This window comes from Toxotes jaculatrix, chromosome 6 (assembly GCF_017976425.1).
Source record: "Toxotes jaculatrix isolate fToxJac2 chromosome 6, fToxJac2.pri, whole genome shotgun sequence".
NCBI classification, from domain to species: domain Eukaryota; kingdom Metazoa; phylum Chordata; class Actinopteri; family Toxotidae; genus Toxotes; species Toxotes jaculatrix.
In genome coordinates, this window is record NC_054399.1 from 7,502,177 (window position 1) to 7,529,729 (window position 27,553).

The 27,553-nt window shown below is 43.5% G+C and overlaps 1 protein-coding gene across 1 annotated transcript; it reads left to right on the forward strand.

Moving 5' to 3' along the window:
• The first annotated feature begins 79 nt into the window (after positions 1–79).
• Positions 80–25,722, forward strand: zgc:92140 (uncharacterized protein LOC447854 homolog). Its single transcript, XM_041040829.1, has 6 exons — positions 80–269; positions 12,339–12,468; positions 20,497–20,582; positions 21,830–21,897; positions 22,540–22,600; positions 24,067–25,722. The coding sequence occupies exons 2-6, from the start codon at positions 12,378–12,380 to the stop codon at positions 24,109–24,111; spliced, it is 351 nt and encodes a 116-aa protein (XP_040896763.1). The 5' UTR covers positions 80–269; positions 12,339–12,377; the 3' UTR covers positions 24,112–25,722.
• Positions 25,723–27,553: the final 1,831 nt, after the last annotated feature.

Genomic DNA, 27,553 nt, shown 5'->3' on the forward strand with positions numbered 1-27,553 from the left:
TTAGACCCTCCACTGCATGCATGTGAAATGGTAAATACAGCTCACAGTGGACCACTTTCATAGCTGGTTGGTAGGACACTCCTCAGCAAGATGGCTGCATTGCTGCGCGCAACAGTGGCATCCTGGTGAAATGACGCAAGCCACGGTTTACGTTCAGTCCTCGAGGCTCTGAGCTCTCGAGTCTCCATAGCGCAGATCCCGCCCGACACACAGCCGGAAGAACCCGACCGGCTATCCTCCAGTGGACCGAGCGGAACCGGTTCATCTGAGTAAGTACCGGCGCGAATTACTTGTTAATCGTCTCCCAGAGGTGTCATTTATCCCCCGGTTGAAAACCGCGCTCCTGCTTGTGGTTTCTTTCTCTCTCTTTGCTCCTGTCTTTTGTTGTTGTTTCCTGAGTGTACCGTGATTGCCCGGCGCTTTCCTTCCTGCACACTGGGCTTCGCAGCTGTCGATGTTTTGTTATCGGCGGTGGAGTCTCGCTGCAACGCTAACGCGGCTTCATCTCATCGTTTTGGCCGCCGGTAAAACGACAAGGGGGCTCGAAAGAGAGATGTGGACATTGCTCTCTCTCTCTCTCTTTTTTTTAGAGTGTGTGTGAGTGTGCTCGCTCGGCTCGGACAGCGTTGGCTCAGCGCATTTCAAATTTTCCACACATCCTGGTTGGCTGTGGCACCCTGTCCCACTGCTCCGTCTGTGCCTGCTGCTGCTGCCGTTGCCGCTGCTGTGAGGCCGTTTGGTTTTGGCGAAACATTCAACAGAAGGAAGAGGGGACCTGGGCTTGCAGGGGCTGCAGGCCGTTAACCTTTGTGGAAATGAAACTATGTGTATGCGCACGGAGACCGTTTGTAGTTCCCTCTGCCCCACAACTCTGCTTTTCCCCCCGTGGGGAACAAAGCGCCCAGTGTCTCCCCGTAGCGCAGCTGGACACAGCTGTTGAGCCGAGCTGCAGCTCAAGCCCCAGGACAGGACACAGTTCTGTGGCCGGGCCAGGGGGCTGCTGCCTCTGCTTCTGCTGCACAGCCTGTGTGTATGTGTGTGTGTGTGTGCGCCTCCAGCTTCTCCACTATGATGGGAAATTAAGCTCTTGCCTTCTGTTGACCACCACACATAACCAGTAGGCTTTTGGGCATTTGCTCATTACTGCTGTTGCAATGTGTCTGCCTCAGAGGGACAACAGAAATGGCTGGATAATATTAGAGAAGTCGCAGCAGCCAGAATTAGATTTGATATACAGACTCATTTGCAGCTCATTAGCTAGAACTTAGCCTGAGTCTTTTTTTTTTTTTTTCACTTGTGTCCATCCCCACTTCCTCAGACTTTATTATACAGACCACATCGCCAAAGGAGCTTGATAGGTTTCCAGAAGCCTTCCTGGCTGCTGCTTTGAAATGTGCCATATGGCATTTAGCCACTGTAGATTTCCTCGTGTGATCAACGCCACACCATTACATCCATTTGGTGGCTGTGCAGCACCCCGGTGTGAAAGTAGGTTGACAGCATCCTGTCACCAGCAGCTTCCATCTGGGTTATAAAGGTTAAAATTGAGTACCAGCAATCCTGTGAGTGGATGTTGACAGTCCCCCCCCCCCCCACCCTCCCTACCTGATTTATCTGTCTGTCTTCATCTATCTGCCTCCATCTGCTTTTCTCTCCCACCCTCCCTCACTTGCTTATAGTGTGGTGTGTTGTGTATATGTGGCTGTGAGTGTGCGTGCTCATGAGTCGTTGCTCACATACGGCTTTTGGTTCCGGTGGCTAGCAGACGAGACTGAAATGCAAGAGTCTCACTCCTCCTCATTCCTTTCTCTTCCACTCTGTCTCCTACTCCGAGGCAGGAGGATCTATTCTTAGTCCTTCCTCCCTCTTCCTCGTCCCCTCAGTCATCATCACTGTCCTTTCCCCGTCTGCCCGACCCCTCCACCTGTGGCCCCCCCTTGATCTGATTAACACCGGTTCAGGTGAACGTTTGGCTCCTGTTTGGGTCATGATGCAACACCTGTGATGTCACCCTGTGAGGAGGTGGAGGGTTTCCATGGTTACCGGGACATCTTCTGTGTGTGTGAGTGAGTGTGATTGGGGGGGGGGGGGGGGGGGGGGGGTTCCCATGACTGTCTCTTAAATCCAGTTTGTGTTTTCTTTGAGTGCGTTGTGTCCTCTACGTGGCAGTGCTCAGTGCTCTCAGGTGTGATGAGGTAGTCTATATTGCGGCGCAGAAAGCACAAGGCCAGCACAACACGATCCCTCTGGGTTCTGTGTGTCTGTCAGTTTGACTGAGGGGGCTTGCTGGCCGATCGGTTCGTCTACCTCACTGAAAGCCAAAGCGGCAAATGTTGTCGCTTAAAACCCGAAAGCCTCACTTGTGTCGTTATTGTATGCTTTGCTAAATTGTGTTTTGTGCATGTGTGTCTGTCCACACAGGAGTCTACGAGTAGATCAGTGGATGTGGGCTGTTCCTGCCATTGGTTTGTCTCCTGACTGCTCGCCTTTTGAGTCAGCAGGGGTTTTGCTGGGCAGCCTACATGCATGCTTTGTGTGCTCGTGTCTTGTCACATGATAAAGCAGCGTCTCTCTGTGTCCCTGACTGTGTTTACAGTGCAGTTTGTGTTCAGAGTCCAGTTGGGATGGGACATGGAGACAGGGTCCAGCACTGATTTGGCTTGCCTTGTTTTTTTCCCTTGTCTTATCTCTTATTCTCACTCCTGTGCTGGCTCCAAAGTGCTGTGTGAATCTTTGCACAGTGTTTTCCCATCAGACCGAATGCATCTGTTTCCCATCTCCACCGTAGATAAAATGGTCTCTGATAGGATCTCTGCAGGCCCATTCCTTCACGATGACAACTCCACAGTTGGACTGATAGTAGAAAAGAAATGGCGCATTCAACTTTCAGCAAAAGCCAATATATTTAATATAAAGACAGGTGATAGAGAAGAAGCTGTTAAGTTAATGATGTGGTGGGTTTCTTGCAACACATTACTGGTTATCTGCCTTTTTTTTTTAAGACTAAAGCAATGAATCTGCTGATAACCTTGATTAATTATTTTGTCTATAAAGTGTCAGAAAACAGTGAAAAACACCCTTTACAAGTTCCCAAAGTCCATGGTGAAGTCTTCAAATAAATAGTTTTATTTGACCAACTGTCCAAAACTAAAGGATAACTGAGTTTGCAATCATATAAAACACTGATTTCGGGCCCGACGGTCTGTTGTTGTCTTATTGATTAACTGAACAGTCATCTCAAATCCAAAATCCTTGTTTTACTCAATGTTCTGTCCAAAACTTAAAAAGCTGGAATTTACCACCATGTAAGACAAAGGAAAGCAGCAAATTCTTAAATTTCAGATGATAAAATCATCAATTATTTGGTATTTTTGTTTGAAAAATGGCTAAAACTAATAATAAAAAAAATGAATATGTCAGCAACAGAATTAGATTTATTTATTACAGTGGTGGGCCTCTGGGCTTAGACCCCCTCTATTAACATCATTAAAATTAATATACTTTCATAAATTTAAACATGAATCTTCAGTGAGAAAAGCGGCAGCACTTTTACATAGAACAGATGCCATGTTTTTTCTGATTGTGGTTATCGCTTAGGCTGTGAAACAACTAAATTCCCCACAACTGAGTGGGCTGAGTCAAAACCCTGGGCTGACAAATTTTCTAAGTGATTTTGCACACATGCGCCGCATCATGAAATATATATCAATATTATATATTAATATTCTGATAAAACATTTTAACCTCACTGCCTAGCAAAACTACTGACAGCTGATTTTGAATCATAATAGCCTCCTGTGAGGTGTCATTAGTCTCTTAAATAGCTGATTAAAAACTGTTGAAGGGTCTATTGAGTGAAAGGTTTCCTCGCTGTAGCGTGGGTGTCACTTTGCAGGATAATAGACGAGGAAAAACGCTGGTTTGCATCTGAAAGAATAACATTGTGCGTATATATATGTATCACACCGGCCACGTAGGGACACAAAAACACGGGCTCATCTGCAGCTCGTTGGCGAAGGTCTCGAAGAGGCAAACATTTTGCCGTTTTCCATTCACACTCAGACTCGCATCCGGACCAGCTTTGCCAATTATCTTGCAGCATGCTCGCCAGTAATACACAGATTGATATTTATTTATTTTCTTTCAGCTGTGCTAATTTCAAATGAATATTAATGCTTGTGTTCTTTTATTTTTGCTGGTTGTGGGTTGGTTTGTTAGAAATTCAGATGGATTTGATTGAGAAAACATAAACATATTTGAACTTGTGTGGCTGCTGTGTTGGAGCAGGCCCGCTGTATCAGCCATGTGCAGCTGTCCGTCTCCAAATGTGATGAACAAGCACTTATCGACACGCAACTGAATACATAAAAGAACCGACTGTAAAAACATACATCACATTGGTGAATGCCTTTATAGGTATACCATCACCAATTAAGCAACATCTCTTTAGATAGCACGTTTCTCTACAGACCAAACTAATTGTCAAGTCCAAACATTCACCTGTTAAATACACCTTAAGGTGTCATATCAAAGGTTGGGCAAAAAACTTCTGAAAATTCATATTAGAAGAGTCAAACGTGGATTAGATATACCACCTTTTGACTTATAGGTGGTTGTAATGACCCACTCTCAGACTTTACTCTCCCTCTGTCCTGCTTGTGTCTTTCATGTCAGTGCAGGAGAATGTCACAACATCGCTAAAGCATTTCTTTGCTTAGTTACGTACTTTTCTACCCTTTTGATCCTTCTCTTCACCCACCGATCACCTCAGGCTCTGACCTGCTTTTACCTCAGTCACAACTGGAAGCAGCAGAAGAGAGCATGAAGGGTGGGTGGGGGAATAAAACAGGCACGACTACTTGCTTTTTGCTCTTTCAGGGAGACCATTTTGCTCTTGAGAACTTGGTGGTACAAATGCCAGCCATTTAAGTAGGCCTCAGAGGAGACATTTTATCCTGTAGCCTAGGCTGCATTAGGTGGAACAATCCATTTTTGTATGGTGTGGTTCCACCTGCATCAAGATGAGGCTCAATACAAGCTCAGATTTCAAATTTGACTACTTTGCTGGTCTTTGAGGTCAGACTGCTCATAGCAAACTGAAATGCTCTCGCTCATCACTTTCTGGTTTCGCTCCTTTGTTTTGCCCCTTTTCTCGTTTTGTCTCTCTTGCTCTCACTGTAAGCTACATTAGTGAAAGGATATGGTTAGATTCATGCAGACCTCTCAGTTTCAACTCATCTGGTTTTTATGGGCCTGGAGTAAAAACATAGGCCTCTTGCCAAAGTATATGTGTCTTACAACTTGTCTGAAACCCGCTCTTGTTATGTGCAATGTGTCTCTCGTTGTCTGTCACACGGCCGGGCTACGGTTTCACCCTACAGAACAGAGGAGCGCCTGTATCTACCTCCACCCCCCGTTTCCACGTCCATCCCTCCCTCCCTTCATGACCACTTGTCAGCCTCATTTCAAGACTGAGAAAGAAGAAAGAGCCGCCGCTCTCACAACAGCAGACAGCAAGTGAGAGAGAATGGAGACGTACACTTTAAGCAACAGCACACCACTCAGGAGAAACCTTTACTGTCCGCCAGCCTGTGTGTGTGTGTATGTGTGTGTGCTGGCACTGCTTCCCGGGCTTGTCAGACTGATGGAGTACTTAAACTGGGACAAGAGGAGAGGTGCAGCATTTGCTGCCTGGCTAGAGTAAATACTATGGCGCGTTGGCCCAGGAGTTGTAGTGACACTCCGCTCTGTCAGAAAGAGGCAAAGACACTCGCCACACTGCAGCACGCAGCAGTGATTCTCCACCAGAGTGTCAGGAACGTATTTCAGGTAGATTTTGGCTGTGACGGTAAGAGCAAATATTAAGATATATTTGTCAGGTTAGTGTTCAGCGGGAAGTATTTGCAGTTGCATTGGTGTTAGGTGATATATACAGGGAGATGATATAAATCAATGATCATGTCATAGATTTTACCATATTGTTTACAGTGATAGCTATCACTTTACCATCTCTGCGTCACTGCTGTGCGTTTCACACGGAAGACATTTCAGCATGTCACATTAGGAAAAGCACAGGTGTCAAAGATAAAATTAAAGACGCCTGAATTCCGTTTTGCTGCTTCAGTCTCAGGGTCCTGGTGTCGTGCATGCTGGCTCACTTGCAAAGTTGAAAATCACTGAGCAGGATTGTTTGATGGCAAATGAATTTGTATTTAAATTTTGCATCATTATGATGAAATATCTTGGTTTGAAAATTTACTATATTATGATTTAAAAAAAACAAAAAACAAACAAACAGAAAAAACAGTCCACTCTGCCTAACCCCACTCCGAGGGTTAGGCAGTAAGATTGAATCTTTTATAATGAAGGGTGCAATGTTAATACGTGGCAGGACATGGAGAAATGTCAGAAAAGTCTCTTGACAAACAATTTATAGATAAAATATCCATATCCACAAATAAGTGATATCTGAAAAACCACTCCAGTGTCACGGTGAAACAGTCCTGCTCCTTGTTTTGCAGTCTTGCCTGCAATGGCCTAACACACTCACTGTTACAGTGGTAAATATGATCACGTTGCCCAACCTTATTCACAGTATTGTGAGGTGGTTTATAGTAGAGGTGGACCGCCTTGCCTCAGTCAAAGATCGCCTCCTACAAAATCATTACAAAGCGCTATTTCACACAGCAAATGCCATATGTTTAATGAGGGTGTTTAGGCCCTGATCCGCGAACTAAATTAATCATAAGATAAGATGGTCGGGATATGGCTGGCTTACCATCTCGGCTAGCCGTTTTTCTGGGGGAGACCCTGCACTCCACATATTTCCAAGAGTACCACCAGCATATGTCGATTCGCTGACCAACTCGGTCACCTCAGTTCAGTTTAGTACAGTGCAGTGCAGTGCAGAGCAGCGGAGCATGGCTCAGCACTCAGTTGTGCAGCATCGTGAAGCAGAGGATGAGTCTCTGCTCTGTCACAGGTGGACACACTGAGAGACCTGCCCTGGAGCCCTGAGTCTCTCTGAGGCTTTGACCGTGGATGAAGTCATCACTTCCCCCCCACCCAGGGCTTTCATATCTCTTTCCTTACTAGGAAGCTGAATCACAGGCTAGCACTCCTGTTCTAGTAGCTGTTTTATGAGAAATGACACACACAGAAGGAAATCAAGTACACACACACACACGGAAAAAAAACAAACCTGTTACATGCCTTAAAAAAGTTCTCTCTAGTAATCCTCTTTCTTTCACTTTAGCTCAGCCAGTTTTTCAGGCTCTGTGGTTGCTCGATCTGCCTCTGGCACAATCCTGTGTTTGAGAAACCTTCACACTGCACACTGCTTGGCCTGTGTGTAGTGTGTATGTTTATGCAAGCATGTATACTCACATCTCCCTCCACAGTCCTTTTTGAGTTCCTCCTTTGACAAACTGACTTGTAAAGGAGGCTTATTCACACAACTGCGAGTGGCTCATGTCCCACCTCCAGGTATGCAGGCATGGACAAGCCTCTGTGTTTGCCAGATCCTATCCTACCCATTTCGAGGACTTGGGTATTTGCCATGTGTTCAGGATGCCTCTTGGCCTTAACTTCCATTTATGAGGCGTTAGAGGCCTTTGTGCTGCGAGGCTTATATTATTATCTTGATGTATTTAGGATTGCTTATGGAGTGAAACACTGACAGGAGGCTCTCAGCCAAAACCGTTGTAATTTTATCTAGAAATGACGCTAGCTGACATCATGGTATTATTTATATCCCTAAATTGGGCTACTACTTTGCTTCGGTGAATATACCCTGTGATGAATGTCAAGCATCTGGAGCGAGTTGCATGAATGCTGTGGTGGTTGTGTGCGAGTTAGTATTAAGAACTCCTATCCCCTTCAGACACTGGGTGTTTATCAGATCATGTTGGCTCAGCTTTTATGTGTGTGTGTGTGTGTGTTTGACAGCAGAAGCGGAAGATGTTTGCTCGGTGTGAGGGTCTTAACCGACTTGCCAGACTTAAGCTTGTCCCATTGACACACTTCAGCGTCTGCAGGAGTAGGCGAGCTCTGAGCCGCACAGTCCAGCTGTCCTGTGGGTTAAATAAACACCAAGCAACGCCCCGCTGTGGTCTTGCATGTGGCACTGAGCGGCCACCGGCACAGGGTGATTCCAGCTAAATTCGCCAGTGCTAAAAGTGTGCGCTCTGATCTCATTGTACAGTGAAACAGTGACTATTCCTGACCCTTTAGTTGTAATTGTTCTTTACTGTGGCGGTTCCCAACTTTTTTACACTTGTGATTCCTTAATATGAAGTTGAGTCTATTCAGTCCATGTCTATGAGTGTCTTGAGCAGTTCAGTCAAAAAGTAATTTTCCCCTCTCTGACTGTTTTTTTTTTTTTTTTTGAAGCCAGAAGATGTAAAACCTGTCTGATTAAATAACAAAACAAAACAAAAAAAACACAGTTTTGTGTTTGTGTTTCCTTATTTCGTACTTCAGTAATCATTCTTTGGTCCTCCTGAGAATGGGAAGTAGTTCTTTGATTGGATGGTCGTGAAATTACTTGATTTATGATTAAAAATACAGTGCCAAAATCAACAGTGTGCTCCTCTCATCAAACCAAACATCCCAAAAAAAAAAAACTCCCATCAGAAGATTTTGAAAAAGATTACACCAGGAAATGTTGAGTGTGAAGAGACTGTGAGCAATAAAAGAGGCTGTTAACCATGTCTCATTATGACCGGAGTCTTGCGAAACACACTAGCGATGACTCTTTGAATTTCAACACATAACTGATTTTTGTGTCATTGAAGCCTCCCTGTATCCTCTGCCATATTACAGGCCTCTCTGTTATTTATTTATAGGTGTATTTGGCTTTGTAATAGTCTGCCTACTGGCTGTAGCTTATATGTATAACCCAAGTAATAGCAGCTTGGCTTACAGATTCACACAGCCTAACATTATCCCTGCACACAACAATAGCTTTGGGACTGCTAGGTCTATTTTTAGCCTGCTCCTACTCACAATTTGATGTTTCAATACACACAAATCAAAGCCCTTCAAACAGATGCTGCCCACATACTGGAGACCCTTTGAAACTTAAAATCTATCAAGGCTGCTCATATTTCTCAGAACACTTCCTTCAGTGGTTTTCAGACGGGAATTTCTGTGCTCTGCTAATCTAATGTTCACTTCAGTTCTACACTAATAGCCCAGAGTTAAAAGAGCTGTGACTGTTCATTCTCTATGTCGCCTCTCTCTCTCTCGTTGGCTGTCTTTGCTTTTTTCTGTCTCTGGCTTTTGGTTCTCTGCTTCACTGTGCTGTGATACTCTGACAGGTAACGCGTACCCCCCGCGGCAGCGTTTCCGGGCGCGCACCTCATCCTTCTCGGCGCAGGCTCCTCATTTAAGGGACCTGTCAAGAGACAGATTATGCTGGATGAGATTATTTTTGAAACTTTGCCGCGAGTGTCTCTTTGCGACAATGTGTCTGAGATTGCATTAAGACCTTCCAGCTGTGCATGTCTGTGTGGATTTCTGTGCATGTCTGTGTGCGTGTGAGACATAATTGAGAGGTAGTCATAGTAAGAGGTGTCCCAGGCTGCCTGGAGCGGGCTGATAAGCTGCTCTCTCGACCAGGCTTCACACTCAGGCCATAGGTGACACCACACACAACTGCACACCTGCTTGTCTGTGTGAGTGTCTTGATCCTTTTCTTTTGAGGTACAACTTCCTGTCACCTGTGGGCCCTTTGAGAAAATCATGTGTAAGCTCTGCTCAGGCTCCAGAGATTAATGTCATTTTACGTTCACTGGTTAATCCAAAAGTAATAGGCACTGTTTTCCCAAATCTCAGCAATAACTTTGTAAGTGCCATCTTATTATTTATTTTCATGTACTGATTAGAAATGATGGACAAATCTATGAGAATAAGACAAGTTTAACTTGACTGGAATTATCCATCTGCACAGGTACATAGTCGCACAGCAGCTACTCCCTGCACCCTGTGCACCTGGCGCTTTGTGTTGTGTCCAGAGAAATGGAGGCTGGTCGGCCGCAGCCTAAACACAGGAGTAAACACTGGCCTCCTGTCAACTTCAAACGGTCTGAGGATCACTGAAGGAGGGAGGAGAGGCAAGCGGCGGCGCTCTTTTGAAGCCCTGCACTCGTCTTTCTCCCTGGCCTCTTTCTATCCCACCTATTTTCCATCCTTTCCTTCACCCCTGTCCCCCCTCGTCTGCCCCACCTACTTCCTCCCTTTCTTTGTCGTTTCTGTCTCTTCAGTGTTTTCTGCCTCTCCAACCCCCTCCGCTCTCTCTCTCTTCATCTAACATCCTCCCTCCTCTCACTTATGTACCGGCGCTGCAAATGTAATTTTGGTGATGGGTGATCATTGGCTGCCTCTACGTGTGTATGCATGTTTGTTTTTTTTGTTTTTTAAACTGGCAGCAGTCAGATGGGCTCTGTCAGTGACAGCATATGGCATGTGTGAGTGACATGGGGACTATCTATAGTGTAAAGTGTCTGACTGTGTGTGATTGACTGACAGCGATGCTCACAGCTTTGTGTCAGCTGTCCTGCCGGGTGGGAGGGTTTTACTTTCCTCTTTTCTGAATAATAATGAAGAGTTAAGTTTATTTTACTCCTACTCTATCCTACCCTCATGATGTTAAAAGTAACAGCTGTTTAATTTAAAGACAATTCAACAGGACTAACTTAAGCCAAACACAAGGTTTCAGTGTTATGTTAAAGTACCCGGGACCTGATGTATCACCCGACTCTGCAGCCTTTTAGCACATTTTAGCTCATTGTTTTGATTTTCTGGCGAGCAACTTTGCTGTTTTGGTTCACTCTCATGAATTTCATTTCCAGCCACAGCAGCCAGCTAAAAAAAAAAAGCACCTACAATTATCTGTACACTACCCGCCCAGAACTAAACAGTATACAGACAATGTTAGCTACTAAGTGGAGAGCATAGTTTAACATTTAGCAGCTAAAGAGCAGGATATTTTGCTCAGGAGACTGAATGTTGGACTTACATCCATCACAAAATGAACTAATTCTCTGAGTGTCAGCGGAGATTTTCCAGAACAACAGTGAAACTCCTTTTTCATACCGCTACAGAGAATGAAGAAATTACTGTCCTGTTGATTTAGCTGATAGTAACCCATGACAGATTTATAGCCAATACCTGGAAGCACTCGGTCTCACATATATCAGACCTATGTAATATCTCCATGCTGGAAAGAACACGCTAACACATTCCACACAATACATCAACACACTGGAACGTAATAACCAGCGATAATATGAAACGGATACAAAAACAGAATAAAAGTTTTAAACTCATTATAGAAAGAAGTCGTATTCCTCTATATTCTATAGAATGGATTCCTGGCAAGGATGGAAAATAATAACTAATTATATAACGTTACATAATACTCATAGCACACCTATATCGGTACTGCTATATCAAGTTCATGCATCATATGTAAATAATTAAAGGTATTATATAAGGATGTTTTCATCGTCTTATGCAAAAGACCTTCACACTGAGCGGTTTTTCAGAAGAAAATGTCAAATATTTTTAGGCTTCTCATTCTCAAATTTGACTCTACTTTATACTGAGCATAGTTTTGTTGCTCTGGCAGTGTGCTGTCGTGATGTTTTGATGTTTTAAAACAATTAATTTATTGATTGGAAAAATAACTAATATCTTAAATAAATCTCAAATAAAATCTAACATCTAAACTGAATATAATCAGAACATAAATTTATTGACAGCCCTACTTTAAATCAGGTCATGTTGTTTGTTCGCCCGTTGGGCCGCCCCCGCTGCTGCTCCTGCTCTCCACGTATAATGACAGTGGTTATGTTTAGCCCTAAAAGAAACACTTACGAGGTTTGAGTAATAACCTGCGACATTTTCATATAAATTTCTCACTTCACTTTCTTCTGATGTATTATGACTCAGCCTACATTTGTGGCTCCGAACACCAGGTGTGAGACAGACACTTCTGTGAAGTGGAAGGAAATAATGTGTTTTAGGTTTCCTGCCTCGAAGCCATAAACATAATGGCCAAAATTTTGCTATATGTATTTTTCTTAGTAAGTGTAGCATCAAAAACCCTGCTCTAAAGTGTTTATAGTGTTTGCAGCTACTGCCAAACTGAAGTTTGTTTTGAATAAAGAAGAAGTTGGTTAGCATGAGTGACAGTCACTGTAGCTGAACAAACAGTACACCACATTTTAGAAGCGATATCTATAAAGGACATTGTAAAAACATAACAGCGGTGCTGTTCGTTTTTATTGTGTTGTGTCATGAATTTAAAAGGCCTTCTCTCTGTCCTTGACCAGGTGAGAGTGCGATGAGGAGAGGTTTCAGAGTGTGAGGCCATGGGCTGCACCTCGGCCAAGCAGGTGTCGGCCGTGCCCAACGATGAGGAGGGACGCGGCAAGGCCTACAGCAACGGAGACCTCTTCACGGGTCAGTTTGCACACACTCAAACACACACAGGGATGTCAATAAAAGCTTCACAGCTCCATTTTACTCGGTTAATTGCTCAGCGTGGACCCATTGCCCCGTCTGCCCTCACAATATATTCTCTTCATTATAGCTCATAGTCCTCGGGCAGAGTGCTAAGTTCTCCATTTCAGACAATAACTGTCAACACGATAGTCAGTTTTATTGGAGTCATCAGTGTTGCGAGTTCATGTGAGAGAGAGGAAGTAACCAGTTAGTGAGACTGCAGTGTTGCAGCTCTCTCAGGTGTTGTTTAGTCTGTGGAACTAGAGAAAAAGACACTGAGAGGAATGGAAACATAAAGTTTGGGAGAAGTGAGACCTGAGAGAGAAAGAAAGAAAGGTCAGCAAATCAGAACACCTCGGTGTCTGCGGCTTCAATTTGTTTTTTTGTTTTCAAAAGCTTTTTAATTTCTCTGCAGGCACGACAAAGTTGGTACATCAGCTGTAGGACACCATACAGTGTCTGTGATAGGAAAACAATTAATGGAGGGAGTACCCCTTTAAAGGTGCTAAGTGTAAGTATTTTAGTTCAAAATTATCAACAGAATATGAAGAACGAACAGTTTTGATGTCATGTCAAAGTCGTGTATGCACTGTGTCGCAGAGGTACTGAAGTTAGCAGGCTAACCACCTGTCTCGGCCCGTCCCGTCTCGTGATATCACTTCGTACCTCAAGAGGTGACAGTGAATCACTGCAGCGTCCGGTCTGCTGTCAGTCCAGCATGAGAGGGTGAAGTAGTGGTGCTGCTTGGATGGCAAGAAACCACATTTGGCCACAAAGAAAAGAAATGATAGAAATAGATGCAAACCAAGAGTTAACGTGGCGTTTCTTTCCACAGCTGGAGACAGCTGTTGGTGAGTCAAGGAATAAAGTTTGATGCTGACTCGTAGCATTTCTTCTAAACTGCTAAGCAAACAGCTGTCAGTGCTAACATTGGCTATGTAGCAATTGTAAATACTTACATAAAGCAAGAGTCTGGGTTAGTGATGAAATGATTTAATTGATTAGTTCAGCGGTTTCCAACTTGGGGACAAGATAGAAAAGAAGGAAACCTCTCTAAACGTTGCTTTTCATATTGTGCAATAGTGGACAGTTTTACCTCTTTAGGCCTCTAAAACTATTAAAATGAAACTGGTAAAAAGGGAACATCACTTCTACACTACTCACAGAGTTCTGTAACCTTTGACGAGGGGGTCATGAGTAGACACGGCTGCTGGTCACAAGCCAGAAAGGTTGAAAACAACTGGATTAGTCTCTGGTTTTTCTCAAGAGACAGTTGATCAATGACAGTTTTAATAAGTGACTTATTCTTCCGGCTTCTTCACTATGAGATTTTGCTGCTTTTCTCCGTTGGACATGAATAGAACATGAATAGAATGAACAGGACAAAACAATAGATTAATCAGTGATGAACATAATCGTTAGTTACAGCCCTAGCTTTAATTATAGCTAGCAGGCTGTTGTGCAGTGAGGGACAGGAATGAAAGTGAAAGCCAGAGAAAGAGAGAGATGATGGGTGGTTGAGGGATTAACAGCGATTAAGAATTAGGAGCAACACTCTGGTATAGCTGAACGCAGGCAGATGGATGTGGCAGATGACGATCCACAGGAGGTCCCCCCCCTCTCTCTCTCCGTCATCCCTCTCTCCCTCTGACCCTTCTTCTCCAGCCTCTCACCCTCTTTCTGCGACCTCTCCTTGACTTGCGGCTCTTCCTTGTCCCTTCTATTCTCTCTTCGACACGTTCCCCTCATCCTTTTCCCCCTCTACCCCTCCCTGTGATCTCTCTGCTCTCACGTCTCGTTTCCCTCCCCGTCTTTTAAGGAGCAACAGAACGAGGCAGGAGATGAGGGGAGGAGAGCGATGGGAGGAGTGGAGCATTTTCCTTGAGAGAGGAAGGGAGAATGACGTGTGCTGACGCTGCCTCTCTCTCTCTCCCCTCAACTTCTCTGTCTCATTTGGATCGCCTCTTCCCTTCCCCTGCTCAAGGCCTCGTTCTTCCCTTCCTCTTTCTCTCTGTCTCTCTATTTTGGGTCTCTGCACCCCCCCACCCCCCACCCTCTTCCTGCCTTCATCTCCCAGTTTTTCTTCTCTCCAGTTCTTTTCCTCTCTTCTCTGGCACAACATTAGGTCAGAACCTTGTGTCCTTTCACCTCCCCTCCTCTTTCCTCCCTCTTCATCCCGTCCTATCCCCCAGTTTCTCTGTCAGTTGTTTAAAGGGGAATCCAGAGTGGCGGTGGATGAGCCAGACTGCTGTTTGAGTGTGTTTGCAAGTGTGTGCGTCGAGGTGGAAGACACAAATGACCTGGATAGCGTGGATTAGAGTTATCCCAGGCCACAACCCCCAGTAACACCTCCTTTCTTCACCCGCCTCTTTCCTCTCCATCTTGTCTTCATCCACTCTTATCTTCTCTTTCTCCTTGTTTGTTCTTCTGGCCTTCTGACTCCTCTCGACTGTGTTTCAGTCATTGTCACGTACTGTGTAGTCATTCGTTCCCGCTTAACTTGCTGCCCTTTCCGACCTCAGCTGAACTGGCCCACAACATCCGGTGTACTTTTTTTTCGTGATCGAGGTGGAAAAGATTGGTCAGTTCTTCTCAGTCAGCCCGCCTACGCACATCAGTGTACCCCCAGTAGACTTTGTAATTGTACGAACACACATTTGTCTTCATGTGTGTGTTGGTATGTTGCATATCAGTGTATTATTTAGACACTGAACCCTCTTCTCATACTCATACTGATCTGCCTCCAACAGCTTGTCTGCCTGTCAGTCTGTCCTTGTGTGCATTTGTGCGTGCGTGTGTGTGCGAGCATGTGCGCATGTGTGTGCGTGTCCCAGATATTCTGGCTGCCCGCTCTGTTAGACTCCGGCCGCTAACCCTAACTCCCCACACACCCCTCCCTCCCTCTCGGCCACTCTCTCGCACAATAACCGGAAAAGGCTGAGCTCCATTACACAAACACTGAAGGACGAAGAGGGAAAATAGCAACACTCTCCACAACATCATGCTACTGATGTCTGCAATAATCACAGTCGGAGGAGATTGAAGTGGAGATAGAGTATGTAGTACTGTATGTGCAGATGATTGTGTATGTGGCACCCTAACGTGTATACAAAACATGGTGGCGTGCAGATTTCACTGTTTGTTTTAAAGTCTGTGTTGTTTTGAGGCGGTGAAGTGGCTGAGTGGTTTGAGGGTCAGTCCTTCTGACTGAATACGATGAAATTTCTGTGGCAGATGCAGAGAAAATAGCATTAAGAAAAAGAGGGTATGTTTTACTCCCAGGGAATAAAACAGAATTACCCCATACGGACTGTTCTGTTAGCGCCTCGAAGAAATGTTGGCACTCCATTCATACTGAGCTTTCTTTATCAGATTACTGAATGGCCACTGAGTCCTTGAAATATTCCCACCTGCACAGGTGAAAAAACAAAGTTCAAGAGAGCAGATGTTTCCTCGAATGAACCTCTTGTGCAGAGAATTTTCTCTTCCTCTTCAGAGAACAAGAAATGTAAATGACAAGCCCAAGTCACAACAAATACTGCGTCTGTGTACAGTGTGTGAAGAGCGAAAACAGTTCTTCTTTAGGGCAGTACAGAGAAATAGAGAAGTAGGCTCGTGACCTGGAGGTTGCTGGTTCAGTCCCTGAGCTGTAGGGATAAATATGGCAGTCAAAGGTGACAGAGAAACACTTGCACATCCCTTATCTTTGCTGAAGTGCCCTTTAACAAGACTGTTAAAGGGCACTTCAGCACTGTGGAGCAGGGCCTTGCTGGAAAAGAGTATTCATGTTCAGTGAATTAACCCATATAAATAAATAAAGGTTAGATATGTACACTACATACACTGTATACTGTATAGACAGTATAGGACAAAAAAGAAAGCCCGAATCTGACAAGAAACAGAAATAAACATGTCTGTATGTGCCGCATATGTCACATGCATATGTCTAGACATATGGTGATGTACATGAGTGCATCTGTATGTGCAGTGCATGTTGATGTGTGTGTGTGTGTGTGTTGGTTTTTAAGTCCCACGACCAGAACTGGGGCATGTTGCTGTGAACCCAGCTTATCAAGCTCTCCACATAAACCAGTGACACTGAGTATCAGTCATGTGTCGAAGCACTTTATTAGGAACAGCATAGTAATAGTGGGTGGGACCTCCCTTTGCTCTGAAAACAGCCTCAGTTCTTCATGGCGTGGATGCCACAAGATGTTGGCAACAGTCCTTTGGTCCATATTGATGTGATTGCATAACATAATTTCTGCAAATTTGTCCTCTGCACATTCATGCTGCGAATCTCCCAAATATCAGCAACTATTTGGCAATCAGCATGAAGCGTTTTAGCAAAATTGCTCTGTATTTACTGGTTCCCACTTCTCAGATGTGAGGATTTCATGCTTTTCTTTGTCGTTATTGTACATTATAGTGAATAGAACATTTTGGGATTTTAGACCGTTGGTTGAATAAAACAACACATTCAAAGATATTACCTTGGGCTGAAAACCAAGCATTTCACTTCTTCCTGACATTTTGTCGATAAATTGAGAAAATGAAAAATATAGTTAGTTGCAGCTGTACCAGAAACCAGTCTATCTGTTTAAAAACTGTGCATTTTTGAGATGGCTCCCACTGCGTGTACTATGGATGTTGAAGGTTGTTTCATATGTACATAATGTCATTAATCATTTAATAATTTGCCTTGAAGTGTGGATCTGATATTGGAAGACGTGTTAAGATTCAGTCAGCTGCAACAGAAAAAGTCAGATGATACGTGACTCTGATGGTTTTATTGTGCAACACATATTTCTACATCATTTGGTTGTGGTCTGGTGTTTTCACTGGGTCCATGATGAACAACCAGGGCGTCAGCAGAGATGGTAAATGTTCAAACTGAATGTGTCAGAATGTATTTTCTGTACGGTCTGGTCCTGCTTTTCATCATTTTCTCCCTGCCAGCAAAAGGCATGACATTTATTTTTGTTCAGAATATTATGGTCAAATTTTTATATATTGCTTTCTGAATCGATTCCCACTTGATGGGTATGATTGTGCGTGCGTGTGTGTGTGTGTGCGTGTGTGTGTGTTAGTGACGAGACTTCATGGTCAGGTGTAAATGTCATGGCCAGGCCGGTGATGGCCTGGAGCCAGAGTGGCTGAGAGGGAGGACACACAGCAGGAAGGACAGAGTGACATAGCCACAGGACAGGCAGGCTGGAGCTGTGCGAGCAGACACACACCCGTGCACACCTAAAGAAGGCTATGTAAATGACTCACACCCATATAGACACTGCACTTGCATAAAAATGACAAACGCGCTGATTCAAAGGCACAGCTCCATCTGAAATAGAAGCGTGGCCGTGCACACGCACTCGTGCACTCGTGGTGACTGACGGTACCTTAAGGTCAGCGCAGAGCTCCCGTCTCTAATCAGAGATGAGAAAGATGTCCACATCACAAAATCATGGCTTCTCAAAATAGTTCTTCCCTTTCATCTTCTCTCTCTGACGGTTCCCCTCCCTCTCTCCCAAAGCGAGCCCGGCATCAGTGTGACGAAACACCCTTGTCATTTCTTGTGACAATGACTGCCGCACACACACACACACACATGCACATACTACTCACACAGCATGACCAGTTTTTGCTCTAAATTGAAGCAAGGCCTGTGATGTGATGAGTCTTGATTGGTGTAAGCTGGGTCACTTTGATCTATCTATACCCGTCACATTAAGCTTGCTGACTATCCTGTAACAGGAGCAGAACATTCAGTCAGGCTGCCGCTCATCCAAATTATAAAATGACAGTTTCCTCAGTTGCTGCTTGAAAATGTTCATTTAGGAGCAGCTAATTTTACCCCCATCTGTATCCACCTTCAGCTACAGATTATGTAGCTTGAAATTTATGTGGATCGCCCTTTGTAATGTGCAGAAGAGCAGAGGAAATGGCTCTTAATTCTGTTTCCTCCTGCAGCGCCGTATGTGCCGCATGTTTACAGAGCCGATCGAAGCTTGGTGAGCCTGTGTAGTGTTATAAAAACGTGTGTGTGTGTGTGTGTGTGTGTGTGTGTGTGTGTGTGTGTGTGTGTGTGTGTGTGTGTGTCGGCATGTTCAGACAGGAGCTGCTTTGCTCCGACCCGTTTACATTCCTGAGACAAACAGCAGAAAAGTAGTCTGCATTTGTTTCTCTCCTTCTCTTTCTCAGATGATTTCAAACCAGCAGCATTTATCTGACAAGTGAAGCCCATGTTAAGCTCAGCAGTGACGCACATCTGAGATGTGGAATCGCAGATGATCTCACACATGCACACAGAGAAACAAACACACACACACTCAGCCACACAGGTGATCCAGGTGCTGGGTGGACTGTGAGCAGCAGAGCAGAGGGAGGGGTGAACCCTTCATCTGGGTACAAAGTGGCACAGACAGACATAAGGATAAAACAGACAGACAGGCTGCTGATAGAGTGAGGGCAAAATACAAAGTGTGTGGCAGATAAGGCAGAGAGGTGGGCGTTTGTATGTGTCTGCGTGTGTATCGGCGTATCAGCTGCTGCTTTATCAGTTAAGTGTGCAACAGCCAGGTAGTCAGCAGAAATGCCAGCGTGATTGTGTTGTTCCGCTCAAGGTTGGGTTGGGTTTGGCCTTGGTGCTTTATGTTGAGATTTTAGACATCATATCATCTTACATCACTGTCTGATATATTATGATACCTTGGGATGAGCGACACTGGGGACTCTTTTTACTTTTCCACCATTTTATTTGAGTGTTTAAATTCAGAGCATGAAATGTTTGCACTATATAAAGTGGTCTCAAAAAATGTCTGCTAACAATCCCACACAGTCATGCAACATTGCAACTGTCAGCGATGATGCACAAGGGTGATGATTCTTTTTTTGCTCAGTCAAAGGAGTTTATTACAGCACACAGGGAATATTAAGTGAGGGTATGAGTTTTTTTTTTGTTAATCAGTTTATGTAAATGCATTTCTATTCTTCGCTTTATAAAGTTGTACGTTGAATATCTTTGAGTGTTTGGACTGTTGATTGGTCAAAACAGGTAATTTATTTGGAAATTGTGGAACTCTGTACACAGAGTGATTGATCGGTTAATCATAAAAATAATTGACAGTAATAACCAATAATCAAACAATGAAAATAATCATTGTACCACACACAGTCTTACATATTTCCACCTATTTTAGCTATTCTTAGTTGAATTATAAGGGATTCAGACATTATTGCAGTATGAGCGACCTTGGATCAGTGAGAGATACATAATTCCAGGTTTATTGCCCTAAGTCTTAGCTTCAGCAGTGACTCTGGATGCACAGCGCTGGGTGTGGTGGTGGTGCCGTGCAGTCTTGCGGAAGTGTTACCACTCTTGCTGCCACTGTGCTTGTCTTAACTGTCTTAACTGTCTAAGCTGTCCATGTAGCCTAGAAGCTGTTCCACTGATCTTTAATCCCCTCCAGCTTGCTCCTTCTCTGTTACGTTTTTCTTTTTTCCCTCTTGTCTCTTCTGTCTCTTCTTGTACTTCACGTATACGCTACATGTGTATTCCCTCTCGCTCTATCTGTCTCTCTGTTGTTGTCTGTCTGTCCTCTGTCTGTGATGAGCTGCTGTAGATAAAATGGAAAGGAGGCGACGATTGTCCTCCTACCTATACCTCAGCTGCCGTGTCCACTTTCTAAAACACTGTATCAGGTCTTAGTTATCAGATTACCTCGGACAAATTATAACTATAATCAGTGGAATAGTCACTAGTAATGTTGATATAATGCAGTGAGCGTGGAGTAGAGCTGATACGACATAGTTCAGTTATTTTAGCCTTTCACATTATATTGACCAGGATGAATGAGGAGAGTCTGGTCAGTGTTTCCTTTCTGGGAGATGCCTCATAAATACATGTTGTTGTTTATTTTCCTTGTGCCTCTCTCTCCCATCTTTAATCATACCCCTCTTTCTCTCTCCAAACCTCTCTCTCCTCAGATGAATACAAGATGAAAGGAGTGGAGGAGGTGAAGTACATGAGGGGGGATGAAAACCGGGTGAATGCACGCAACCAGGAGAACCTGGTGAGACACACACACACACACACCCATGCACTGACAGCTTGTCATCCACAGACAGACTCGAGCGTTTTCCTGACAGTTCATCAACTCAAGCGAACAAGCTCGTGTTTGTGTCCGAAGGCGGCTCCGTCAGCCGACACATACATACTTATTGTCTCTTGCACAAGCGCAGAAGCCCACACAAACGCACAAGGAGGTGCCTCACACACAGGTAGAGACAACATGCTGGCGTGTGTGGAATGTGGGGGCTTATCGCTCAGTCAACTCCCTCCTGCAAAACCTTTAGGTATTAAACAGCGTAAAGAAGTGTTGCAGTGTCACCGGTGAAATTTTCCTATAATAACTTTCCAAATAACTTGGCTATTCAATCCAGCTTGTAAATAATTAATAGGTTCAGGCACATTTACCCTCCAAAACATATGAAATGACTGAGAAGTGTGTTTGTGTGAAGCGAGAGCCGGGTTGTTTGTTCAGTAAATCAGGTCATTCAGCCTGCCGTCCTGGCAAGTGGTGAAAAAATAGTCAGTGTGCCTATAAATCCTGATTAAAAAAAACCAGAAGCAGTGTCACACTGCCACAATTTATGTTACTATAGCTAAAAAAAACCCCAGCCTTATCAAAGCAACTGGCTATGACCATGAAGGGAAGCACCTCCTGTCAAACACACAGCTTGACTTAGGTTATTGCAAAGGTCAGAACACCGTTCTCTGTCATTTCTTTGGACTGCAGAAATTGTTGAAATGTCTTGTTCAAGACTGGGTTGGTATGGTATGTTACTCACGTTGAATGAGTCATTGAAAGACCCAAGCCACATTTTTACATAGGCACAGCCTAGTAAACTCCAGTACAACCACAATATGTGGTCAGACCAGTATTTGTTTCTTTCCATTTGTCACCGCTGTAGGTGTTCTCTACAGTATTTGTTGGTTTATCACCGCAGAGTCACTGCAGCATTTTACTATAGCAGGAAACTATACATAAAGCTTGCAGAAACATAAACGGGAAACTGTGCGAGGTGACCAACCTTCCTGTTTTATTAAACCTACATACATTATATCCGTGGCCCGTGTCCTGTGGCTGTAGCCCAGTGCCAGCCAGGTGAGGAGGTAATTTGATAATGCAGGCTTGACTTGACGTGTGCTTTTGGTGGTGTTGCCTGTTTGCTTATATAAGATGTTTGTTTTTTAGCTGCTTTATCAGCTGATAATGAAAACCAATGCCATGTGTGTACGTGTGTGTTTGTGTTTCAGGAGAAGAGTAATGTACAGTACAGGGGCAAACAGCAGAAAGAGGTCGCCTCAGCAAACATCAAGTCTAAGTAAGTGGCCGACCGCAGTCTGCATACTGCAAATGCCTGGTGGAAATGTATCAGAATATATGATCTATATATTATGGGTAACTCTGATAACTTGAACACTTGATCTTGCCTAACGGAATTTCATTTTTGGTGCTCACAGAATTTAAAAATTAGATTTAAAAGAAACAGCAGCATACATCATAGGGAGTATTTCTTCCATGTAAAGTAGTCCTAATGAGAGTTACTGAATTTCTGTTGTAATTGAGCTGAAATGACCCTCTAATAATAATGTCTGTTATGACCAGTATCCATTAAGATGCGACTGTTTATTGGCCAACCATAGCCTCTGTCTGTGTGCTGATGAGTACTTGTATATACACAAATACATATTGGTCGCTAGTGGCTGCTGAGATTGGGTCACTACTTATATTAAATAATTATTTAAATTCCTCCACAGCCTCAAAACCATGGATTTCTCACACTGCAGTAAGGATTGAGTGCGTGTGTGTGCGTACATGCATGTTTGCGCTGTGTGGGGGGTGTAATGGAAAATTCTCATGATGTATTTCTTGCCTCCCTTCTCCAACCTCCAACTTCCTCTCTCACCCTCCTTCTTGCTTTTCCATCTCTCTCTCTCTCTCTCTGCCTCTCTCTCTCTCTCAGTATTCACACGTCAGAGAGCCAGCAGGAATTTTTCAGAATGCTGGATGAGAAGATTGAGAAGGTGAAGTTGGGGGGTGGGTGGGAGCTGTGTATAAATATGTGTGTGTTTTCATGCACTTAAGGGTTGGGGGGGGCAGGGGGGTCTCAGAGCATTCAAAGAAACAGCTGGGTCTTAACATTTAAAGAGACAGGCTCCACATGTGTGAGGGGGAGGTACAGGTGATGGCTTCAGTGAGGAGCACTTAACTACTCTTTGTCAGCCACTTGAATTACTCTGGTGGTTTCTGACTACAGATGAGGTTGCAAAGTGGAATTGCTGTGAGGCTGTAATGGCTGGATTCAGTTTTGGGAGTTGTGATAGAATCCATTTAATTTTTCGACTCTGCCTTAAAACTTTCCATTTTTTTTTCAGTTCAGAGGCAGGAGAAGAATTCAGGTCCTTTATTTGAGTGAATGCAACAATATAAATAACAATCCTACATTCACAATCTTACTTAAGTAAATAAACAAGTATTACTATACTTAAAGCTGCTCTATTCAATATTATCCCATTAACAATGGTTTAAATAATAATTTATATTGTGAAAACGGTCGCATGGTTGCATAGTGGCAAACCCATGCAGAATTATTACCCAAGTTTACAGTTCCCTTCAGCTATATAGAGTATTTTATTGTCTTTAAGTGTTTTATTGTTTTTTCAGAACCGCAACTTCACCGTTTTAATTCACTCTTGTCACAGCATTGTTTTCAGCACAAGAGCTCTGATATAACAACCATACACTGCATGCACAGCTCCAAACAGCAGACAGACACCTTTAGTAGCTACCTAATTGAGCATTTAGCGGCTGAAGATCCAGATATTTCCCTCAGGAGTTGGTGGAGACCAAAAACAGAGCTAAAAGGAGGATGGATATTGACATTAAATCTAATGTTGCTGCGTATCTGTTGAATTTGTCAATGGGCAACCGTTTTCTTACATGTTCACCATATAAACCTTATGAGGTCAAACAAAATATGTCCATGTTGTGTTTATAACTTGTTGTAAGGTGCAATATTTTCATTTAAAAAAATGTGGTATAAACTACCATTAAATGGAAATACAGCAGTAAAGTACCTCAGAATAGTACTTCGGCAGCTGTATTTGTTACTTTCCACCACTGATTTTTCGTGTATCACGGTTGCATCCAGTATTTTAAAGCCTCATTTTAAGAGAGAGAGTGTAGAGTTAGACAAACTCTGGAGAGGAGAGGAGTCGAGTTAGCTCTTCATCATGACTGAAGAAACAAAACAACATAACTGCCCACCTGTCAGCATTTTACTGCCTCATCCAGTATTTTCTATGCCACTACCTTCAAACAGGCGAGGCTTTGTTTAAACGTGACTGGAGTAACAGGTGCGTGGGGGTTTTGCTGCATGCAGACAGTCCAGAGAGAGTCATTTGAAGTAGGTTATTACTGAGTATACTGAGTTAAAAAAAAAAAAAAAAACAGGAACACACATCTCATATTCTAATTCCTTTCTTTGCAGGGGAGAGACTACTGTTCGGAGGAGGAGGAGGAAGATGGGACATAGCACAGAGGCCCCCAGGATTCACCCCCACAGAGAGCCGCACAGTGTGTGTATGTGTGTGTGTGCACGCATGTGTGTGTGTGTGCCTGAGAGAGTGAATGAGAGAGAGCTGAATCAGTGTTTTACCAGTAGGATTGTTTATGTGATGGGACACTATGTGTTGGTATGAGCATGTGTGTGTTTTATGAAGATATAGCAAAGATAGTATTTTAATCGCAAGTGAAAGAGTGGGGGATAAATGAATGAAAGAGAGAATGGGATAAAGAAAACTTTCTTCAGAGGCTACAGCCCTCCTCTCTTAGCGCCTCGACCCTTTAGGCCCCTGACCGGACAGATGGAGGTGGCAGAGGACCGAAGGGATAGACAGATGAACGACAAGACGGAGATATGGAGGAGGATGTGATGGTGGATGGGCACACACGTTGACATGAACAGAGAGAAAGACTTGCCACTGTCGGGTCAAACAGAGTTATTTCCTCAAGCGGGACAACAGCAGCTCTTCGGCCCTCCATCTGTCCCTCCATATCTGTCCGTCTTACCCTCCGTGGTCCGATCCTGAATATTTAACCCTTGCAGTTGGACAGAGGAACTCCAAATATGGAGGCCAAGGGAGAATAAACATTGACTCTGTGGGTGTGTGGAGAACCGAGAGACACACAAGTGGTGAAGAAAGGAAACCCAGGGAGGAGAAGATGCTGAAGGCAGAGGAGTTATGTAACGCCGCCAGGATCAACATTGAACTTTTTGGTCTGCCTACCTACAGCCAGGCCGGCCTGGGCCACGAGGGACTGAGAGAATGGGTGAGGGAGGGTGAAGGAAGGTGGAGAAGAAAGAGGGAAAAATATGGGATATTTTAATAAGAGAGAGTAGGGAGCAAGCTGGTGATTTAGAAACTCTAAACTCCTCCTGCCTTCTGAAGTCAAGGACCTTTTTTTTTTTTTTTTTTCTTAATTCTACTCCGCAGCCACTCATTCAGTTACTTTTTACCCTTTTCTGATGTTCTTTTCTTCAGTTTGTTTGACTCTTGGCTTCCTTAGTGTATCATCATCATCTTCAGTGACATTATCATCTTCCTCATCACCACAGCAGGCAGAGTGAAGCTGCATTAATCAGAGCATCTGTGTCTCAACCCAATCCATCCTCCTTTAATAACCATAACACACGGGATCCTGACTGTCACATACATACATGGAGTCTTTTATTGTACATATGGTAACACACACTCTTTCCAACACACCTCTACATGTACATAAAACAACCACACATCCACACACACCTTGTTGTGTTTAATTTCACCAGAAGACATCATGCGCATCGATCAGAGGTATTCTGCAAAGCTCTGCTCTCTATTTCTGCTTTGTTTCAGTGTTCTTGCTCTCTCTCTCTCTCTCTCTCTCTCTCTCTCACACACACACGCACATAAACACTCGGGCACTGAAGCAGCAAACCGGGCTGATCTCAAGGTGAGGATGTGTGGTTGCCGTGGAGACACAGACCTGATCACATTTTTGATTTGTTTTTTTGTTTTTTTTTGGTCATCTTTACTGGATACTTCCTGTTGTATTATTTTGAATACTTTTTTTCTATTAAAAATAAAAACGCAGAAGCTCTAAATGTGCATGTCGTCTTAATGTGTGTGTGTGTGTGTGTGTGTGTGTGTGTGTGTGTGTGTGTGTGTACTATAAGCTGAGTAATGGAGTGCTGTCATGCAGGCGGTGGACTGAGGAGTGTGAAGTCAGTCTATTTCCCTGTGGTCATGCTGCCTAAAGCCATGCACAGCAGATTCACTCAGATCAGCAGGACTGTGTTTTGCCACCTGCTGGTACGATACTAGCACTGCAGGACAGTTCTTGTGAACAATAGTGCATTTTATACATTATTGAATATGTTCAGTGTTCAGTTATGTGTGCTTTTACTATATTTTCACTGACAAAATAAGCTGTCAGAATTTACCCCAACAAAAAGTAAACATAAGTAAATAAAGACAGCTTATGAAAGATTCAATTCACCACAAAGGTAGACAACTCATTTTTTAAATCTCATTAAATTATTTATGGGAGATGAATGTCTTCCAGATGACGTGAGTTGGACAAACTCAAATTTAGCCCAATAACTGTCAAGTAAATGCCAGCATCTTTCAAACACAGAGACAACATGGTTTTACATGAGGAAAACAGATGCATGAGAACATTTAAAGTGAGATTGTGTAACTTTTAAAGAACACAATAATGACTAGTTAATACTACTAGTTAATGGTGGTTAACTTTTAGCTAATGTTAAACTCTCACTATCAGTGTGTTACTGAAATTGGTTCAGTTTGGTTAGTTTATGTGTTTTCTCTGGTTTAAATCACAGAGCTTTACTACCTGAATTTGCAGTTCCCAGTCAACTCTATGGATTTTATGGCAGTTTTCAGCTAATTGTTTTGGTTTTCTGGCCCACACCTTTACCTTTACCGTTTTGGTTGACTCTTACATCTCTCATCTGTGTTGTTTATGGCCACCGCTGGAAGCTGCTTTTAGCGAAAAAGCTCTGATAAACCTACTAGAACCACCAGCACCAAACAACAAACAGAACAGATGAAGTTAGCGGCTAGCTGGTGAACACAGCGCAGCTTTCAGTAGCTAAAGAGCCGGATATTCCCCTCAGGAGTTGGTGGAAAGCAAAAGCAAAGGTAAAAGAGAATTAATACTGTACTAACTTTTGTCAAGTGAACAAAAACATGACTCCAAATTAATGCCAATGTTGCTCTGTATCTTTTGGTTGAGTAAAGAGGCAAGCTTTTGCTAACAATTCTTATCATCTTCACAAGGAGATGATTAAATCAGTGTTTCCACTGTCGACAAGTGACCAAAAAAATCTGGTGTTTGTCAGGTTTAAGGTAATAGTACATATAGTACAGAAATTGTATGGGTTAATGTGAATAATCATTGGTTGTTTTGTTGCCCTTCATGGGAGTTTACATGGAGGGAAGTCCATGATATATCATCAGATGTAATCATATCTCCATTCCTCTGTGAGTTAAATTTCTAATGGACAAAATTCCATCAAACGCAGAAGAAAAATGAATTGTTGTGCATTTTAATCTACCATAATAAATAAGAATGCTGAATATTTGTCCTTACAGTGACCAGCTGATTGATAAGGGTGATACTGATAATAGCTGACTCTGTGGTGTGTGTATTAGTCTGTAAAACCCCAGAGTACTGATCTGGTGTCTGTTCCTATGCTCGGCCTAATGTACACCCCGTGTGACTGGATGCCATAATGCTTTGAGTGAGTGTCAGTGGTTAAGCTGATCTCCACATTATGAAAGGAAAATTCAGTAGCCTGGCTGTTTCTTTAATAGCTGTACCCAGCTGTCTCTAACACATAACACACACACACACACAAACTCCTTTTTTACCTCGCATGACTCACTCACAGGGGCACATAAGGTTACAAT

Coding starts and splice junctions, on each gene's coding strand:
- zgc:92140 (XM_041040829.1), top strand. CDS start 12,378: ATGGGCTGCACCTCGGCCAAGCAGGTGTCGGCCGTGCCCAACGATGAG. Junction 12,469..20,496: donor CAACGGAGACCTCTTCACGG/GTCAGTTTGCAC, acceptor CTCTCTCCTCAG/ATGAATACAAGATGAAAGGA. Junction 22,601..24,066: donor TGGATGAGAAGATTGAGAAG/GTGAAGTTGGGG, acceptor CTTTCTTTGCAG/GGGAGAGACTACTGTTCGGA.